Source organism: Anolis sagrei, chromosome 5 (genome assembly GCF_037176765.1).
Source record: "Anolis sagrei isolate rAnoSag1 chromosome 5, rAnoSag1.mat, whole genome shotgun sequence".
Taxonomy (NCBI): Eukaryota; Metazoa; Chordata; class Lepidosauria; order Squamata; family Dactyloidae; genus Anolis; species Anolis sagrei.
In genome coordinates this window covers 49,857,865-49,880,198 of record NC_090025.1, presented here as the reverse complement: position 1 = coordinate 49,880,198, position 22,334 = coordinate 49,857,865, and the positions used below count along the sequence as shown (strand labels likewise).

The 22,334-nt window shown below is 38.3% G+C and overlaps 1 protein-coding gene across 8 annotated transcripts in view; it reads left to right on the top strand.

Annotated features, from left to right (window-relative positions):
* The window catches only part of LRBA (LPS responsive beige-like anchor protein), a 420,612-nt gene that overhangs the window by 2,626 nt on the left and 395,652 nt on the right, over positions 1 to 22,334 (top strand). For all 8 annotated transcript variants that reach the window (XM_060778857.2, XM_060778855.2, XM_060778851.2 and 5 more), the window contains exon 2: positions 1,705 to 2,116. In XM_060778857.2, coding sequence (XP_060634840.2) covers positions 1,880 to 2,116 — 237 coding nt within the window. In that variant the 5' untranslated portion in view covers positions 1,705 to 1,879. The remainder of the gene's footprint in view (positions 1 to 1,704; positions 2,117 to 22,334) is intronic.

Here is a 22,334-nt window from a genome sequence, read left to right as displayed (position 1 = left end):
AAAGTAAAGGTTTCCCTTGACATTAAGTTTAGTCAGACTATGGGGGGTGGTGCTCATCTCCATTTCTAAGCCGAAGAGCTTGCATTGCCCGTAAATGCCTCCAAGGTCTTGTGGTCAGCATGACTGCACGGAGCACCATTACCTTCCTACAGAAGCGGTACCTATTGATCTACTCACATTTGCATATTTTTGAACTGCTAGGTTGGCAGAAGCTGGGCCTAACAGCGAGCGCTCACCCCTCTCCCCAGATTTGAACTGCCAACTTTTCAGTCAGCAAGTTCAACAGCTCAGTGGTTTAACTGCTGCACCACCAGGGGGCCCATATACAATGAAAAATAAGTTTAAGTAAACTACAATTCACATCATATCAGGTTAACCTTGAAAAAATCTACCAGTAAGTTTGTGGTGTTGGGCAAGTTTGCTCTAGAAGCATAATCGGTGCGGTTCGCTGTACTCTCTGGCTGTAAGGTAAACTACAACTCTCACTATGGTGAGTCAGTCCCCTCAAACCTCTCCATTAGGTTGAGTTAGTCATGGGGGTTCTGTGTGCCAATTTTGGTCCAGGTCCATCATCAGTAGTGTCTCTGGTTGTGGGTGAACTACAACTCCCAGAAAGGAAGGTCAGTTCCTCCCAAACCCGTCCAGTAATCAAATTTTGGCATATCAGGTATGTGTGCCAAGTTTGGTCCAGATCCATCAGTGTTTGCGTTCAGAGTTCTCTCTGGGTATAGGTGAACTACAACTCTCCCAAATTAAGGTGAATTCCTCCTAAAGCCCTCCAATATTTGTGCTGGTCATGGGGGCTCTGTGTGCCAATTTTTGTCCGATTTCATCTTTGGTGGAGTTCAGAGTGCTCATTGATTGCAGGTGAGCTATAAACCCCGATACCTACAACTCCAAAATGTCCAGGCCAATTCCCCTCAAATCCACCAGTATTCAAATTTGGGCATATGGGGTATGCTTGCTAAGTTTGGTCCAGGTCCATCGTGTGCTCTGGATGTAGGTAAACTGCAACTCCTCTAAATCCCTCCAAAGACCTCCAGTATTTTTTATTGGTCATTGAGGTTTTGTGTGCCAAGTTAGTTCCAGGTCCATAATTGGTGGAGTTCAGAGTGCTCTTAGATTGCAGCTGAACTATATATCCCATTACCTACAACTCCTAAAAATCATTGTGAATTCTCCCCAGTTCAGTCGATCAATTTCTGTTTGCTGTGCACCATGGGAAAGGGTAGGAAAGGGTTAAGGGAGAGGCAGTGGGCAGGATCATGCAAATTCCACACCAATGGAGAGAGAAAGAAACATTGGGTTGTCTGTAGCAGAGGAAACACATAAAATCTAGGATGAAATTGTCCCTGTATGAAAGCTTTACTTGGGTGGTGGGCACTATTGTGTTTGTGGAGGACATTAACAGGGTTCTTGTACATGTTCATAGTGTTCACTATAACCTACAATGTCATTGGAGGGAGAGCCATTGGTGTCTCCTGAATGGTGGAAGCTATAGTTGTTGCTGAAGGTGGGAACTTTTCTGTGTAAGTGGACACCCCAGCCACATACGCACATACATATTTTCACTTTGATTATGTGTATATATATGTGTGTGTGTGTATACTGCTTTTTTCTACTGATGGTATTGAAATGAGTGTGTCTTACAATCAGTGGCTTATTAGAATAACAGAAATACTTATTATTTTGGCAATATTTCAGATTGAAGAGATCACTGTCCATATTCTGGTGCCAGGGGAGGAAGGACAAGGTCTGCGGAGGAAACTAAAGTGTGTTCCAGATACTTCACAAACTGGATCTGAAGACCTAAGCTGCAGGCTGAGTGACTTATTTCTGGACGGCCAGCTCCAGCTGGTGGCTTGGAAGCAAACTAGCCATGGCTAGTGAAGACAAACAGGTTTCTTCGTCCCGACCAACAGGTGACGAAGGAGGAGGGGGGCTTGGTGGTGGAGGGGGAAAAGAAGGAATCTCGCCCGAAATGGAGAGCAACATGCAGCCTTTGAACCCAGGAATCCCTATCCGTGGCATCAGGATGAAATTTGCTGTTCTGTCAGGACTTGTGGAAGTTGGCGAAGTGTCCAATAGGGATATTGTAGACACTGTATTTAATCTGGTAAGTGAGTCACCTTTCGAACCTTTCTCAGGAGAAGGAGGGGCATGTGATGAAATGTGAGAGAAGCAGGTTTTAAGTTCCCTTCATTGCTTCAGCTCTACAAGTAGAAATTCCCCTGCCTACTTGATTTGTCACAGGGTGGTGATTAGTATGCTGTTTTCCTGGAAGAGATACTTGGTGATAAAAACCTTTGAGACTGCATTACTTTCTCTCTTGCAATACTTCCTTTTCCTCTTGGAAACTGACAGATTCCAAGGTACGTTGCAAAGTACCTGCGTGGGACTTTCAACTTCATAAAAGTCAATTGAGAGAGCTTGAGTACAATATACTTGTAATTTGATTCCAAATGCACATGCTGGCACATCTACTGGCAGTTCAGGAAACAGTTTTGCAATGTTTGGCTACTACAGCGGTTACAGCATACCATTGTAAGTGCATAATTGCTAGTCCAGCAAACTTTAAAGTTATGGTGTAAGACAGGTGTGCTTACTTGCGTGTGCTGTGGAATGACCAGTCAGTACAACTGTCTCTTTGCAGATTTTTCTTTAGGCTTGAGTTGCAGCTACAAATTCGGTGCATTATTACCACTTATTTCTATATATTATTATATTGTATATACTGAGGTTTGTGTATATAGTTTGCCCATGCCTGTTATAGATGAACCCTAAGAAGGCTATCCTGACTACAGCCAATGGCATTATAATCTCATGCCCTTCATTCCATTAAGGATTGTAGGTTAGGATTGCAACCTTAGTGTAGCATAGTGGCCAAGAGCCTGAAAGCCAAATGCCCCCAGTTTAAAACTTCTTACATTGCTACACAAAACCCAAGTCTTCACTTTAGTCAAGTTTAATGGTTGCCAGTCTGTTAGGAATTGTGGGAGTTGAAGTCCAAAACACCTGGAGAGCCAAAGTTTGCTCATGCCTGTTACAGATGCACGCTAAGAAGGATATCCTGACTACAGCCAATGTCATTACAATCTCATGCCCTTCATTCCATAAAGGATTATGGGTTAGGTTAGTGTAGCATAGTGGCCAAGAGACTGAAAGCAAAATGTCCCCAGTTCAAACCTTCTGACATTGCCACACAAACCCGAGCCTTCACTTTCGTCATGTTTTAATAGTTGCCAGTCCTTGCTCTGAGGAAATGTGAAGTTTTGCCATTCATTACAATGTCAAAGTACTCATTTTCCCACCCTAGAATGTATTACAATTATCCAAATGTGATGTAACTACGACATATATATGTACTAGTGTGTTCACATATGGCATTTAAAGGAAAGGATGCAATTAGTTGCAAATTGTAAAAAATGAAATAATAATAATGCCAATATTTATTTGTTGATTTATATCCCATCTTTCCCCTAAAGTGGACTCAAAATAACTAACAAAAGAGAAAATAAATACAGTCAAAACTCTGACAAAGCTAAACATAAACAAAAAGTTATTAAGATACTCACCATAGAATTAAAACTATTTAAAATCAACCCTTAAAATACAAAGTTCACTTTAATAAAGATGAATTGTTAAAAGTTAAACAGGTAACATCACCCCCTAAGTAATGGGCAATGCAACTTTTTCTACCATTGTTGTTTCCAGCTACTGTCTCTCAAATTTCTGATTATAATGGTGGAATACAATTCATCCAGCTTTCCATTAATGCCTAGGGCAAGGCTGTTCCGATACCATCATACACAAAATTATTCTGACATCAAGTTTATTTTTCTGCATCTTAAAGAGATGGTCTTAATGTTTCTTAGTGCCTGTTCAAATCCAATTATAGTTTGATTTCATGTAGATGTATCATCATTCTTCTGAACCTAGTGTTTAGCAAGTAAAATTAGATGAGGGTGACTTTTAGGCAATTTATTATGAGGTAACACAGATCTTAAGTTCTGGTCCTTTGAAAAATCTTTTGAATACAGACCATAATGTTGTCAGTGTTTTGAAAGCAGGCACATCACCTCTATTCAGTTGAAAAGAGAACCTGTTGGAGACAGGATGAGATAAGATTTTGTTAAGAAAAACATGTAGGTTGATGTACTTCACATCTCCATAATTAGAGTTCTGGAAGTTCCTTTTAATCATGTACTAATGTCTTTGCTAGAAAAACAGCATGATTTCTTGCTTCTTGATAGGCCTTGGGAAAAATGGCAGACACTGGCTGCAATCCCACATGGGTAAGCTTCGCTATGCTGAGCTGTTTACATCCTCCTGGACCTACTATAGAGATCCTGAAGGTCATTTCATAACTTTTCTGTGCCTGGTGTAGAGTGAAAGGGAGACTGCAGAATCTTCTGGCTATGTCTCTGTATCCATATGCAAAGCAGTTACATCACTCATTGAAGTCCACTGGGTTTTTCTTGACATCTCAGTAGCTGATATCATAATTTAATGTCTGGCTGTAGTGACATAGCCAGAAGCTTCTCTAATCGTACCCTCCTCTCCATCAGGCACATAATGGTCCAAGCAGGGGCCTCCAGCAGATCTATGATAGGGGTAGTAAGACAAGGCTTTTGACAATTATCCAAATATGGATATGTGGAATCCTTTCTCCACAGTGATCATTAATAGACATATATACAAAAAGGTCTCTGAGCAGAGGAAAGGTTTGATTTTCCCTCATCTTTTTCAAAGTTATAAAAGTTGCCACATACAGGGCTTGAGAAGAAAATGGTTAAGTTCCAAAGTTGTGTCAGTTCTGTATTATCTACACACTTCACTTACATTGCAGGACTGGAATGTTCCACTTTGAATGGAAGTTTAGGGGTCCATCTACAATTTTGACTCCACTTGAACTGCTATGGCTTAATTCTATGGAATCTTGGGAGTTGTAGTTTGATGAGGCACAAACACTCTGGCAGAGAAGGATAAAGGCCTTGTAAAACTACAAGTCCTATGATTCCAGAGCATTGAGCCATAGCAGTGCATGTGGTGCCAAACTGCATTAATTCTACAGTGTAGACATTCCCAGGAGAAAACTCCATAGATTTAGCATCACTGCCAGCATCCAAGACTACATAATACTGTCACACATTGACAGGTGAGAATGTTGGACTGCTGTAGTGCCAATTTGGCTTAAGTTTATTTCAGTATCTTTCACTAATTTCTTTTTTTCTTTGTTACAATGACACCAAAGTACTATCTCTGAAATGCCCTTTTTATCTTTCTGAGAAGTCCTCTATAAAACTGTATGGTGAACTGCAAAATATATTTCTTTTAGAGCATTTTTACTTCAAAGCAATTACAAAAATATTCCTTTGCTCTGAAATAACTTGCCCAAAGGTCATGACAAATGAAGACGGCTGGATCATTGCTAAGTACTTCACTTTTCTGTATTGAAATGACCCATCATTCCTTTGAAATAGTACACAACAACAACAACAACAACAATAATTTCACTTATATTTCGCCCTGTCACCCTGAAGGGACTCAGGGCAGATTCTAACAACAAAAAGGCAAACATCCAGTGCCTGACTACAACAACCAATACATACATAATAGCAAAAAATAATAACCCAACATATAAAAACAAATTATAACTTAACATCTAAAACTAAGATAAAATATAACCTATCAAATAAATTATATCAACATAGAACAAAGCATCAAACAGAAGCCTCAATTTGCCAGAGCCGACCAAATTCCTTGGGGTCTATAAGTTGATTATTACCAAAGATGTTAACTGGGGTAGCAAGGTAAACAGGGCCCGGATACAGATGACAGATATTAATCAGAGGTATAGTAACAGTATCGCTAGCTAATCGTCCTCCTTACAGTCTTCCTCATGACAATGTAAGTCAAGGTGTTTTAATGTTGTAAGATCAAAAAAATAGCCGTGTCCTTTTAAAAGTTCAATGCAAACCTAAATGAAATCGGTCTTGGTCTCGAGTAGTTGAGCATAGGATGGTGGTGTAAGAGAAATTTTCTTTCAGATGAAGTATTGTTATATTTAACCAAATCAGGAGAGGGTCCCAACACCGGATTATCCTAAAGTGTGTCACATTCCTGCACATTTTCTGGTTACTCCATATTTCCTGAATCATTTCCTATGAAAGGTGTGTTTTATGCCAATGGAAAACTGTTGCTGAACTATAGTTCTCATAATGCCTGAGAAGCTTGGTCATTGGACAGGGATTATACAAGCTGTACACCCAAATCTTTGGAAGGCACAATACACTCTGTTGCTAGGATATAAATGACAAAAGTGGTTTAGCTGCTCATAAATGAGGATTGTGTTTAAAAAATGACAGTCAGCAAAGCTACAGGTTGAAGACATTAAAAGTTTTAAATGTCAAGGCTTTTCTTTAGTACTTTAGAAGAGACATCATGCAATAATTTGAATCTATATAGAGATGAAAGAAGTTCAATTTTTCTTTCCTTTACTAGCCCAACCATTTATTTTTCCATCTTTTTTAGGTGCTTAAATATATTTTAAGTAACTGTTGCAGAAATGTTAGGATAGGGATCTGTGTTTATTGTGTCTTTTGTATACTTGTCTTTTGTCTTTTACTGTTGATATGGTCAAAGGACTAATCAATAAACAAATCTGTCTATCTTTAGGAGGAGATACAATTTTGTCATTACTGAAATAAACAAATGTGCCTGTGGTTTTCTGAGACAGAAACTTTTAGAACTAGAACTATTTCCTAGTTTAGGCTTTTGAATTTACTATGTACTGTAAAACAGGTGTATGAGTGATTCTCTAAGAAAACCGAGCTGCTATACTAGATCATGTTATACTCTAGTTTTCATCTAAATTACTTCTGTGATCATTTCCAGAGTCAGAGTTGGTGCTTCCTGTGGCTTATGACAAATGCATAGCAGCATGCCCCTGAGCAAAGGTGGCATTAAATATGGGGGACAGGTTGTGGAAGTAACTGTTAAAATAAAATTATTATACAATTCCAGCGGTGGGAAAGGTTTAAGGCCACATGATGAGTTGTACAGAAACAAGTTTTATTTTTCTTTACTACAAATCTATTAAATAATGAATTCAGTAATTATCCTCCTTTTCTGAAATTCAGTCTGGTTTTTGTCTCTGTATATTCTATGTGTAGGTTTTCTTGAAAATGTTTTACCAAAATAAGTAATAATTTTCAATTTTTCTTTCTCTGTAACATATCTTTAGAATAGCCTGTATTTTAATGTACATGCATTATGTAAAACATAATGTATGAGTCAGCCTCCTGTATAACTTGAGGCAGGTTTTGGGGGCAAAATTATGAATTTTAAGATGGCTTATGGAAAAGTTGAGGGTCATTTTATGGAGAAAGGAAAGCATCAATGCTGCCTTGGGGTTGGGTGGAGGTGGTGGGTGGGGATCAGCTACCTCTGGCTGCTCTTGCTGCCATTTCCCTGCCCAGGCTCTCAAAAAGGCCAGAGTGGTGCCACGGTGGACACAATAGTAGGGGTCGGTGATTCTTTTAACTTCTCCTAGGATGGACTAAGCTCTTACCTTTTCCCACACTCCTTAGAGAAGAGGGTTTTTTTTCCAAAATAAGAGTTAAGCGATAATACTTACATTGACTCATGGATAAGTCGATGCAGGTTTTTAGGATTGATATTTTGGGTAAAATTTCTAGTTGTAGTCTGAGAATTTTCTGAAGATACGCACACACACATATGCTACTTAACTTCTAGATTAAGATTGTGGTGTATGAACTGTTGCCTAACTATTCCAAAAGCACCAGATCCTATCTGATATCGGGGGCTAAACAGACTCAGCCCTAAACCCCTTCCACACAGCTATATAAAGTCCACATTGAAGTGGATTATATGGCAGTGTGGACCCAGATAACCCAGTTCAAAGCATATATTGTGGATTAGCTACCTTGATATTATGGGTTATATGGCTGTGCAGAAGAGCCCCTAGCAGGCTTGTAGTCAGGTGTGTGTATGCGTTTAAGGATTCCACCTCGCCCCCCCCCCCCCAATGTGTCAGGTTAGAAAAAAACTCTGGTTAAACCAGTTAAAATTTGTGAATAAACCGATAATCTGATACATTTGGGGGGGGTGTGTGGACCCTTAAACTCCCCTCTGGCTACGGGCATGGCCCCTCATTAGTACTTCAATGGGAGACTGCCAGAACATTCCAGACACTATAGTTGACATTTCAAAGGAAGAAACTGTAGGAAAACCACTCCTAAGTATTCTTTGTCTAAGGAAAACGTATGAAATTAATGGTGTCACCCAAAACTGACAGGTAACTTGCAGGCACACACAGAAATGGACTATTATTCCGAGGCTGAACTGCCATATGCATATTGTTGTTCGCAATCAAGCTGTTTCCAATTTATGGAAGCCCGATCACCGTGTTTTCTTGGCGAGATTAATTTGTGGGGTGGGGGTGCCTTCTCCTCCCTCTAAGGTTCACAGTACCTGAGGTTATCCAGTAGGTTCCTGTGGCTAAGCAGTGATTCAAATCCTGGTCTACAGACTCATAATCTAATGCTCAAGCTCTAATGCTGGCTCTCACCTCCCAAAAGAACAGATTTACTGCTGAGTACAGGTAGACCTCACTTAACAAAACCTCTGACAAAGAAGCTGCCTTTTACAATGTCTTTTTTCAAAAGCCCAGTTCTTGTTCTCTGTCTAGCTCAATTTTTTGGATCATTGATACATAAAGGATGTTGAAGAGGAGCTGGAGAAAGACTCAGTGTAGGATTGGAACGGATTGCAGTAAACAATACAATAAAGAGTGACTTGGGAAAGAATGGGATCCTACTCTGGGAGATCCTATTCTAGCGGTATGTGCTTAACATACAATTTGCAAGGCAGACAGCTAATTCCAGAATCACTTACTGAACAAAACAGAAAAAAGGGGAAAGCAGATTAGCTTGCTTTCAGCAGCTTCCCTGGTGTGCTGAAAAAGCATTGAGCTATATGTTTTGAAAACAAAACAGAAATCCTACACAAAGTTGAAGTGTTGGGAAAAAAATAATCCCAGGTTACGTTTTGTAAGACACTCAATCTAGAAGATACTAAGTGTAGTTACTTACTTTTGTGAACCTTACCAGACATATGCATAAAGTTAGTTTTGAATAAATAGTTTGCTGAAACATGTAAAAACTTATTCCCATTCTTTCTACATTTTGTTTCTACCTCTGGTAGCAAAGTCTCTGCTAAAGAAGTGAGGCCCAAGAACTCGTATACTTTGTTATGTGAGGTATATCTATATATGTATAAGCTTGTCATGTTCATACAGACTTTGAAGGAAGATACAGCAGAGACTATTTCAAAGCAACCCTGCTCAGACAGTTATGAATTCTTTGCCTTATAATAATAAAAAAACCTTTATTTGTATGTGGTCCTATCTCAGGATGGTTTCTAACCTGGGCAAAACATTCTGTAATGTATCCTTAGAAATCCAACCCCACCACTCATACATTGGGACGTTTCTTTAATTAGAAGTCCCACTGAACCTATGCTGGGTTTCTCTATGATTTGAAACTTTAAACATGAGGTGAAAGTGGGAGCTGTTTCTGTCCTCAAAATGCAAATTAGCTTAAGAAGAATGACACCTATATAATAAAATCTGTGAAATTACACCTTGTATTGAATTCTCTGTTAGTCCCGCTTAGACTTGTCTTGCTGTGGTCAATGGGATTCATAAAATAGTGACTGATGAGTGCTGTAAATTTGTTGAGTTTCCTCTGAGTGGACTAACATTAGATTTAACACCTTATTTTAATAGTGTTGATGCTAAGCTATAAGTATACTCAAAACAAAAAGTGAAAGTATTAGTTGTAGCAGTGGGTGACCCAAAACTGCTGTAGACTTTTTTCCAATATACAAAATTCTATTTGTTTCTTGCATTTTTCTTGAACAGCTAAGTGTTTGCTAACACTTACTGTTAGTTATATATTTTTCCCTGCGCTAACTGAACTTTCTAAATGCACCAAAGAAAATCAGGTAGCATAGGGACCATCACTTTGTATGAAATGAAAGTGTGCATAACTGTCATTGTATAATTTCTTCTAGGCCACTGGTGAATACACCTCTAGCTATCCTAGTTCTGTCACTTCATTCTCTGCATTGTGCCCATGATAAAGTAACACTGGTTTGAAATAGATTAGGTTTCTACTAGTATGAAATTACAGTGGATTGGTTTTTGTAGTGACTTGTGGCTATAGACACACAATGGGAACGAGGTATATGACTTAAAGCAAAAGTGCATCTTAAGAACATTGAACAGCTTCCATACATTTTTTTCAGACATATATGAGAAACTCTTTGTATTAAGTACTGCTATCCTAAGATAATATGAGTATTTATAAAGAAGATAGGACAGTGAGTGTCAGAAAAAGAAATGGAAAATTGGGAGCAAGCCTTCTGCAGAGACATAACTAGAGACATAGCAGGCTGCTTGGTGTAAATCACATCTCTTTGGGGGAAATAATACTTCAGAATACTTTGTGGCATCTCCTACTTCTCTCATGTAGATAATAATCTCTTTGTAGCAGCAACCCATGCTTATAAGCTGTTGACACTATTTTTTATAGGAGAAAAAGGATGACAAATTAACAATAAAATGGCAACGAACTAGTGCAAACAAGGCATGAGTCTTTTTGGTGTTTTGTTTTGAGAAGTGAGTCAGAAATGAGGCAAAGTACACACGAAAAAAGCAAATGGAATAGGACAGCCTTTCAAACTCCATTTGTTTCTTCTCCCTTATGAAAGCAATGCATGTGGCGATAACTAAAAGCCTTTGTGAAGGTTGCTGCTGATTCCAAAATAAGAGGTAAAAGCGTTAAGTTTAGCTGTGTTAATTAAGAGAAAATAGAAATTCACAAAATACTTCAAAGTGCTTTATTTTTATTTTGCACTGAGGATTGTTTTGCAAGTATTATTTAGTGTTGCAGTGACAACTTTCATGAGAGAGCCTGAAACTTGAAAACTTAAAACACTTTCTTGAAGTCCTGCAATATATTTTATCATTTTGTCTTGCATATCCTGTCATATCATGCAATACAAATAGGAGATTCCTGGCTACACTTACTTGTTTGTAGCTGAATTGTCTGCCTTCATAAGAGAATGTAAAACCCCTGCATGATATGAAATCTTCATTTAGAGTTCAGGTTTGTCACATTTGTATGTAATATTAGTGTTGCTCCTTTACTTCCTTTGAATTCTTTTAAAAATTGGGTAAGGGAAATCAGTTCACTTACACCAGTGGTTCCCAATCTTAGGTCTGTGGACCACCAGTGGTCCACAAGAATGAAAATCTGGTTCGTGGCCTCACCATTGCTACACCGTTGCCTCGAAACCATGCAGCAACAAGAATGACTGGTCTCGCAAAACCCTTTTATAGTGCCGAGGCAACAGGGTTGTCAGGAGAGGCTGACTACCCACGAAAGATTACTACTACCACATCAGCTCTGTGGGCAAGGAGATGGCTACTACTAGATGGCATATGTTCTGTAACAAAAACTAGAGCTGATGTGGTCTATCCAATGCAGTTTTCTGAATCAGCACCCCAAATAACCAAACCAAATCTAAAGGTGACCAAAAACTGATTCGTAACCCTTTGGTACTAATGTTGGAGGGTGGTCCCTGGTCAAATGATCCCTGATCAAAAAAAGGTTGGGAACAACTGACTTAGACCTAGCACAGTTCTACTTTTTGAATAGAGGAGCATTATATTTTTCTCATAATAATGGAAGGAACCACATGTTTTGGATGTTAGATTATTGTTTATGCTGGCAGCTAGCGTATATTTCTACACCTTCTTTCTATTTTTGTTATCCATCTTTTTGAAGCTGGGTATCTGAGATGGTTATGGCATTTTCATGCACTAGGGTCCTTTAATTATGGTTAACAAAAATACCATATTAGAATTTGTTCTAAATCTGGAGGGAATTGAGACTGGGATGTAACAATTTAGTCTTCCCTGACTACCTTGATGTTTTCAGAAACATACTTCATATTTCCTTGAGCTACTTGTCACCATCTGTGGTGCCATATGTAACAAATGTATGATATTAAGCTAAATCTTCACAGTAAACAGACAAAAATAATTATGCTGTCATTAAATAATGAAGCTGATGGCATGTATCTTAGTAGGGAATCTGGGTTATTCCTTTTTTCTGCTCTGTTTTCCCTTTCTGATCTGAATTTCTGGCTGATATTCTGTGGTTCTCATTTTTTTTTCTTGACTTAGTATAAGGTTAGGTTCTGACTATATCTATTTCTATTTCTACAATTTTGTGCACCCCTATTAAGGTAATGAAGGCAATGTTTTTAATTGTATTGTTTGCTCAATCATGATAATGAGAATGAATAATAATATTCTGCTTTCTCTCTCTAAAAAACACCCAAAGCAGCTAACAATACTAAAACATTTTTTTTTAAAAAATAGTTCACTTTTGATTACATCCAGCATAGCTGTCAAATGTCACTAGAGCTCATTTCCTTCCTTTTCCGAATAACAGTGCCAGAAACTGCCCCAAAACCAGGTCATGAAGGTTTCCTGACATTTTCAGGTTTTGGGAGGGATCAGGCACTTACTATTGGAAGAAGAGAGAGTATCTTTAAACAGTTCAGTTTTGAATTATAGCTCTCTGTTATTTTAAGGTTTTCTATCAAGTGTCTCTGTTCTTCTTGGAGTACTGGATTAAGAAACGTGGATAATTGCTCTTATTATCTTTCTCTCTCTCTAGTGGCCTAAAGAATTATAGTAGTCTCTTGAGTAAAGTGTATAAATGAGACCCAAATACTTGCCCATGTTGTGAAGATAATATGGTTATTTTAAAAACTGAAGAAATGGAACAGAACTGTCATGTTGCACAAAATATTATTTTTAAAGTGTAATGATTTTAACAAATTGTGGTATTTTTGATAACCAATAGTGCAAGGCTGTGTATTTCTGTTTGGACATTAGTCCTGTTGAGGTATGTCAGAGTTACTTCAACATGGTATACGTAGATTGTATTTACATTATTTTTGAGTGATATCCTTAGCATACTTATGAGATCAAATCTTAATGAACGGATGAATATATATTTATATGATTATACTGTTGGTATTTCTGTGACTTCAGATTATTTTTTAACATAATAACCTAAGGCTGGATGGATGGCCATTTGTCAGGAGTGTTTTGTTCTTTTCCTTCATAGCAGAAAGGGGTTGGACTAGATAATCCTTGTGGCTTCTTCTAACTTTGCGATTCTAAAGCTGGAACCCTGCACAGGTATCTCTTTCTATCTGACTCTTGATTTCTGTGGCAGAAAGATATTTGAATAGGTTGCACTTTTTAAAAAGAAACATTTAAAAAAGTTTTAAACTGATTTACTTTGTGCTTTGAACAAAGTGGTTTATTTGGTGTTTTAAAATCTTTGTCTTAATGTAGTGATTTAGCAAGGACCATGGTTAGAGGGTCCGTGCCTGGCAAGCGTATTCTAAATTAGAAGGGGCGGGATAGAGAAACCAACTCATCAGGTTGAAGACAAACCACAGAGGTTTATTACGATTTGGCCAAAAAGGATGTGAGTACAGCGCTTTGTTTCAAAATGTACAAGCGCGAAGATACAGAGAAATGCAAGACCTCGTACACAGTCCTGAGAGCTGTTCAAACCTCCTCCCTCCCTGGTTTGGCTAGAAAAGAAGTTGGCTAGGATCTGCACTGGGATTGGCTGAAATCTCTACTGGCATCATGGCTTCCAGGCAAGGATTTCCTTGGCGGGGAGAATGAAAGCTGGGGATTGGTCAGAGTGAAGGACCAATCAGTTGCAGGGAGGGCGCAGTCTGGGAAAAATAATACTACAGGTATGCTGATGCACTTTTGACTAGCTCAAATGTCCAATCCCATGCTAAACAATCTATGGAGCTTGGAAAACAAAGGTGCCAATCCTGGGCAATCAAAGGCTTGGCTGTCAATTAAAGAGTTAGCAAATTCACATACTCTTAAATCCCTGTTTCTCCAGGGGAGCAGCAGGCTCTCAGCCTCAGGTGAATCACACAAATGTTTTGAGCTTATCTGGCTGCAAGGGAGATCGCCTATCTCTGCATACACACAATGAATCCGATAATTATCTGTCTTGGGAAATAGCCAGAGGGATTTGCCTAACCTTTCCATTCTTGGGGGATTATTTCAAGCAGGGCCATGGAGGAGTGATTGCTTCTGAGCTACATTTTGATACATTTCTATAAAGTAGTTCATATTCATTTTATACAAGAAATAGATACAGTACACAATTGAAAGAAACAAGTTTACAAAACATCTTAAAGTACGTAAATCTTAAAGTACTCTTTAAATCTTAAAGATTTAAATCTTTAAATCGTAAAGTACTCGTAGATACAATTTATTAAAGAGCTAGATACAATATAGTTTATGAGGGTACAGTTACTGCTGGGTTTATTCTTGATCTTTTGAAACCTTGAATTTGTGCAACTCCAGAGGAAGGAGAGGAAGAAGACCTTGTTTGAGGTTTCTGTGTACCACAACACTGTGGTGCTTTGAGGACTCTATTTAATGCTACAGTTCTTAGTTATTTGTTCTTGGTGTTGAAATGTTAAGGGTATAAGAGGAGTTCTGTTACCAAGATTGTTTTCCTGTTTGTTTTAGTGGAAACTAGACTTTGTATTTAAAGAACCACAATTCCTCTATTTAAACAGGTGTTGTTGTGATTATTCTATTTCTCCACCTGGCTTGGGGAGTCTGAAGAAAGGATTCCTATTTTCTTACTGTCTGCCATTTTTATTTTCCCAAATAAAGATGGCAAAATAAAAATAACCTTTTTCCACTTGATGAAAACGGTTAGAAGAAGAATAAAAATTCTTTTGAAGCACTAAGAGGGATTGCTGGTGCACTCTCAATGGTGGACAGGTATGAATTGGTATGGAGAGAGAAGATGGCAGAGCTTTAAAAGGAGAGAGAAAGAGGAATGGCCATATAAAGAGTTTAATTTTTTTGACTGTAACTATGAATTGCATACCAATGAATATCACTGGATATTGTTGTTTGCCTGTATTTAAACATTGGTTTGAATTTGTGATCTTTCTTAAAGGAAGATAAAACATGGTAAGGATATAATTGAATTTAAATGTAGACTATGAACATCCAAAAATGTCCCCACCCATTTAAAGAAGAAATTGCTTCTGTTACCGCTTTGTAGTTGCACCTGTGAAGCTCACAAGCAGAACAATAAGAACCACCTGTTCCTCTAAGTAATTCAAAGTGTGTATTAGAAAAGTACTTTTTTGTTTTCCTAAGCTGTAATTTTTTTTTAAAAAAAAGAGCAGTGACAATAATCAGCATCCTGAATGCTGCATTTGACATGGCAAGATATAGATCTGTTGTAATTCTTCATTTCTTATGAAATCCATAAAGGCTACAACCCTGTACATACTTCCAGGAAATAAGTACATTCAGTAGGATGTCTGAGTAAATATCTTAAAGATTGCTATGTGAGAATAAGATGTGGTTTCTCTGGAAAAAGATCAGCTAGTATGAAATGATTTGTAGAAGTAAATTGTTTCTTTGTAGAAGCAAGTTCTTTCAGTTCTGTCTGGATGTCATCTTGTAGAATCAATACAGGCAGTACCCAAGTTATGAACAAGATAGGTTCTGTATGTTTGTTCTTATGTTGAATTTGTATATAATTTGGAACGGGTATGTTTTATAAGTGTAACTCCAACCATATATATATATATAGAGAGAGAGAGAGAGGAGGGAGGGAGATATATTATATTATATATATATATATATATATATATATATATATATATATATATAGTTTTAGATAGCATAGAGAAAGGTTAATATGCCTATGGTGTTTGTATTGCTGTATGTGTCCTTGTTTTGAATATTTCACCTTACTTTCTGTCCCTGTGATAATTGGATTTTGAAAAAATTGGCTTCTTGTGGAAACAAGGATTGGTGAGAAAGCTTCAGTAGAGACACCCTTTTCCCATGATAACTATTCCAGGAGTAAATTTCCATTCCTAATTTCTCTCACTTCCTTTTGTCTCACTCCTGTTCTTAAATATGAGTTATTTGTAAGTTGGATGTTTGTAACTCAGGAACTGTCTGTATATTCTTAGACACCTATCATGTCAGTTGAGATATAACAAGGAACCATTGTTTTCCCCAGTGTGCCCAGGCTGTGCTTCCATCCTGTTCTCTTTGCAATCCTGTTCTCTCACAAGACTTGAGATTGCTTTGAACCAGTTGCTGTTCCTCATTCTAGCTATAGAAAGCACTCCACACCCCTATTAAAGCAGCTCCACTGGCTTCCGATAAGTTTCCGGACCTAATTCACAGTGCAGGTTATCACCTATAAAGCCTTATACGGTTTGGGTCCAACCTATCTTCAAGTCCGCATCTCCTTCAATGAACCATAACAGGCTTTGAGATCTGCTGGGGAAGCCCTTCTCTCAGTCCCACCACTATCTCAAGCACAGTTGGTGGGGACAAGACAGAGTGGACCTTCTTGGTGCTGCCCCCTGGCTTTGGAATACCCTCCTTAGAGATATTAGGTTAGCCCACACTCTCTAAGCCTTTCAGGCTAATTTTAAAACATGGCTTTTCACACAGGCCTTTGACCTTGTGTAATTTATGGTCAGATTTGAGGACTTTGCAATTGCTTCTACCCAGTATTTGAGATTGTCTGTTGTAGGCAGCCAGTCTTATTCACAGTTTTTACTGCATTTTATGAATTTTATAATTTCATTATTTTATTAGAAGGGGTCTTATGTGTGTTCGTTGTATTATAAACTTATGTTGCTGTTTTATATGCTTATAGTTGTTTTATGTGCAGTACTTGAAGTGCTTCTGTGAGCCGCTCCAAATCCCTTCAGGGAGATGGTGGCAGGATTCAAATAAATGATGATGATGATTATTATTATTTTATTATTTTATTCCATCTGAATTTGATAATCTGTGTTTTATAAGTTAATTTAAACAGGCTATGTTTTTGTAATTCAAAGGTTCATAAGAAATTGTTAGGGATCCCTGAGATAGGGGCAAATAAATTATGTCAAGGTTTGTCCTGGCTAAAATGATTCAGAAAAGCTAGGGTCAAGTTTAAAACCATTCATATTTCTGAGCACTAGTGAAAGAAGGATCAGTGGAAGTGGAAGCTTCTTGTTTTTTCTGATCGCCTAAGAAAAGGAGATTCTGGAAGATGTGCATTGTTACTCTATAGAAAATGGAACCAAACTGACATGAATTTTAAAACCTTACCACGAGAGAGAATTAACACTGCTTGTAAGCCAATTGCACCAGTGCTTCATTACAGCTGAATACTTTATTAGAGATGACAGTTGGACAGTGGATTTGTTAAATGAGGAGTCACCTTTGAGGAAGGGAGGCTTGATAAACTAGTACAATGATGTGTGATAAATCCATATTAAAAATTGAGTTCTATTACTGAATGGTTAATTGCACTTGGTATCAATGTCTGCTGCTGAAATTTTCATTTTGTGTTTGGTGAGTGGAAATATTTTAATATATATTTTCACATGCTATTCATTACATTGAAAAGAGCTAATGTATAGCTGTTAAATTTCAGCCAGTGTCATATGATAGTCTGGAAAGGAAAGTGTCATATGAAGCAGAACTGTCCTCACAGTTCCAATAGGTTTTCTGTTCCACTTAGAAAAAAAGTTGGATTTGACTTTGCAGATGAAGTCATTAATTATATTTTTCATAAGAAAGTTTAATTATCTCAAATGATAAATGATAATCTGTGAACTGTAGAGCTGTTGGGTTCGTGGATTTAGCTTTTAAATATATGTTTGTGTATGGAAGTTAATTTAGTTCATTACTAAAAATAACAATGTGAAAATATAAGATAAAAAGAAAATTCTTCTAAAGTATATAAAAAGGCCATTTTATATATTATCATTAATACTAATAGTTAGAATACATATTCTCCAAGATTGCAACTGAATTAGGTACATTTTTTAACAATCACCGTGTTTCACTAAAAGCATGCAGAGCCAATTTTAAATGTAAGATGTCATTTGAATGTAACATTCAAGGTATATTCCAAGAAAAGATTTATAGAGCAATGTCCAGTCTTTGAGGGAGTAATTTAACTAACTGGCATCCTTTTGTGTCAACCAGCATCTTTAGCGAGGGGTCAGCTGTAAGTAAGTACCCTCCAAACTTCAGGCACTGTCTTTCTTGATTGTTTCTTACTCCTTGCACCTTCTTCTTACTCCTTCCTTCTTACTATTGCTTTTAGTTGTCCTCCTTTTCAGCATCAGGGTATTTCTACAACAAAATAACGAGAGTGTTTGAGACTGCAGCCATCACAAGAATCTGCCAAAAACTCATAGCTACTTTCCATTGAACACCTGAATGCTGTTGTGACATAAATGGCATTCCCCAGGAAATCCTTGTTGATTTTTATCTGCTCTTTATTCCTACCTCTGATGTACAGCATCTTATATCTTTTCGTAAGATGTTGTTGCAAAGTAATATCTGTGCCCTCCTTTGAGCAAATTTCCATGCAATCATATAATGTGGCATATGTATTGAGGAAGGCTTTCATGGCCGGAATCACTGGGTTGTTGTAAGTTTTTTGGCCTATGTGGCCATGTTCCAGAAGCATTCTCTCCTGACGTTTCGTTTGCATCCATGGCAGGCATCTTCACAACCTCTGAGGTTGCCTGCCATAGATGCAGGTGAAACATCAGGAGAGAATGCTTCTGGAACATGGCATACAGCCCCCAAAAAACCTTACAACAACCCATGTGGCATATGGTTCATCAGAAAATGCTGGTGGTACTTGTGCAACTTATCTTTTCTGAGGGGATCCCAGTAAGCTTTCTCTGAGCTCTTGTAATTAACTAGGCCTGCCACAATAAGGAGCAGTATATAACTTAATGTTGGGAAATGTCATTTTAAGTGTACAGAAGTTTCAGGGTCCAATTCATCTTGTACCCAGAGGACACTCCTCTGAGAAAGAGGTGTTAGATTACACAAAGAGCGCCAGTTAGTGGAGGAAATAGAACAACTTGTAGTCCAAAGCCAACCCAAAGTGCCGCATCGTATGGGAGCAGTGATGTCTTTAACCACATCCTTTCACAAAGAGTAAAGATGAAAATGAACTCAGTGGGGAAGCCCAGAGTTGGTCTAGAAACAGTTGTTCTGCTGCTGTTCTAACGTTAAGGTAAAGGTTTCCCTTTGACATTAAGTCTAGTCAGGTCCAAGTCTGGGGGGGTGGTGCTCATCTCCATTTCTGGAGATGGTATCTACAGCATTGTCCATAGACACCTCCTAGGTCATGTGGCTACTATGGCTTCATAGAGTGCCATTACCTTCCTGCCAAAGTGGTACCTATTGATCTCCTCAAATTTGCATGTTTTTGAGGAGATCAATAGGTACCACTAAGTGCTAAGTAGGCAGAAGCTGGGGCAAACAGTGGGAGCTCACCCCACTACCCGCATTTGAACCTCTGATCTTCCAGTCAGCAAATTCAGCAGCTCAGTGGTTGAACCCGCTGCACCAGCAGGGTCTCCCCGTCCTCAGGTTAACAAAGCCAAAACAATGCACATTATATATTTTGACAAAGCAAACGTTAAAGAAGTATTCCAGTTGCTATATACATATCTTAAATATTTTGTTACAGCAGAATTTGGCAGTTTTCATAATTCAGTTAAGTTGGAAAAAGAATAGACATATTGAGAGTTGATGCTGTCTTCAAAGACTCCTGAAAGGAAATATTGTGGCTAACCGGAGTAAAGCTATTACCTTCATGCTTTGTTTGTGAGCTTGTTGAGGTGTCTAGCTAGCCACTGGTAGAAACAGTGCTTGACTAAGTGAACCTTGATCTGCCTGAGTAGGAATCCTCTTATGTTGTTAGGCAACAATCAAACTCGGCTAATGCTCTACTGCGTTTTAGCGATTCAATGCCAGGTGTTTCTCTCTCCACTGCTTTAATATCAGATCTTCTACCATTAGTTTTCCCTTTGCTTTCTCCTTCCAGTTTTCTTTCACAAGTTCTTTTTCAGTTCCATCTCCTCTTCCATATGGAAGTATTCCCGCTCACCCCATTTTTTCATGCAGCCAAATTTGTATTCTCTTCACCTCTGTTTAAAAGAAATAGACTGTTAGATAGATCAATGGACAATTGCTGTGCAGTCAGTCGCCACAAACTATGTTCTATTCTGTCTCTACTATTTGTTCCTCCAGGATAACTATCTGACATGTGTGGGATGTGGGGGTGGGTCTTCATTTGTTTCTCAGTATGCTAGTGATCAGCGTCATAATGTTGTCCACTGGCTACATCAACTGGTGGCTCATGGACTGGCACTGGTCCTTGGATGATCACTTTAAGTTGCACTGCTCCAAGACCTATAATATGCTGGTTCAGATACCCTGGGTAGTACTCATTTGGGGTCGATATGAAAATGTCCCCCAAAAGTTTTAATAGACTGCTGTCTGGAGCCCCAGAAAACTGTGTATTGTTGTTACAACCCAAATTGAATGGAAACAGTGATACTTCTTTCACCTTTTAAAGTTGGTAATTGGTTTTTCGAAAATAATTTTGACCTCATGATGTTCTTGGTCATATTGTGAATGCAATGAAGAAACTAAAGGATAGTGTACATTATGATCCAACCTACCTGTCTGAACCTATGTCCCTCATGAACACGTTCGTAGATTAAGATCTTCCGGAGAGGTCCTGCTCTCGGCCCCACTGACCTCACAAGTGTGGCTGGTGGGGACGAGGGACAGGGCCTTCTCAGTAGTGGCCCCACAGCTGTGGAACTCCCTCCTGAGTGAGATCAGGTTGGCCCCTCCCTCCCGACCTTTAGGAGACAGCTGGAGATCTGGCTGTGGAACCAAGCGTTTGACCTATCATAGGAATATTTAAAGTTAAAGTTAAAGTTGAAAGTGCAATGACCCAGGACTGTTTATGGACAACGGCTATGTCTTTGTGTGATATGTGATGTTATTTTATGTGATGTGTTTAATAATGTTTAATGTTTTATCAGGGGAGGGTCAATTTTGATGTTTTATACTGTTTTTAATTGATGGCATTGAATTGTTGCCAACACTGTGAACCGCCCTGAGTTCCCTTTGGGGTGGTATATTAAAATACTGCAAATAAATAAATAAGATTTTTTTTCTCCTACACCAATGACTTTGCAGTTTTGCTTTGTATGGTTTTTCCAGTTTTTGTTACGTGCACCCTTCCTCATTACCCATAAAACACAACACTTCTCAACATGTGCTTTATAACCTCTAGCTCCTGCTGGGCTTGCAAGGTCAGTGCAAATCTGATATTTGAATTAAATAGGTCTTTGTTCCCTCTCTTCAAATATAGGTCAAACATCAAGAAATGCACTGATTGATACTAATGATATTATGACTTGATTTTTACTGCTGTTTGCTGTTGAGGAAAGTGAGTTGATTGAAAATCCTCTTTGTGATTATGCCAATCCTAATACAGAAAATTACAAAGTGCCATACCTGGTAGAATCTCATTGCTTTCTGTGAATTCTTTTTTGTTGTTATTTTAAATACCCTGCATATCTGATCTTGGAAACTAAGCAAAGTCAGCTATGATTAGTACTTGAATTGGAGACTGCCAATGAATACTAGGCTCTGAAAGCTATATTTTAGAAGAAAGAACTGGCAAACAACCTTTGAGTATTCCTTGCTTTAGAAACTCTTTGAAATCAATGGTGTTGACAAGTAACTTGAAGGTGCACAAACATACACACACATTTTAATACCAATTAAGTTGGGTTTATTATTCAAATTAAAAATATTACTTGAGTAATCAGGAAATTGAATTCATGTGTATTAATATGCAAACAAGGGTTCACCTTCCAAAGCTCTTTCTTTAATTACGTCTAAGATAGGAAAACCTATTGGAATAAAAAAAAAGTTTTTCCAGCTCATGAAATGATATCAAGAAGGCTTTATTCTGATCTTCCCAGGAAATGTTTTCTAGAGTCCAGGGGCCACTTCCAAGGAAGCTCTATCTGATATTTCTCTACTAGCCATGCCTGAGTTGGTGGTGGGACTGAGAGAAGGACATCTCCAGGAGTCTCATATAGGGAGATGGAGTGTGTCAGACAGTCTGGACCTGAGCCATACAGGGGTTTGTTAAGTTATGACCAACCCTCTGAATTGTGCCTAGAAACAAACGTGCACCCAGAAGAGGAGTTGTTATTGGGGAGCTGCCTTTCAACTGGACAGGAGCACTTCTTTTCATCTGGGTTAAGCTTCGATTTGTTCACCCTCATTCAATCCATTG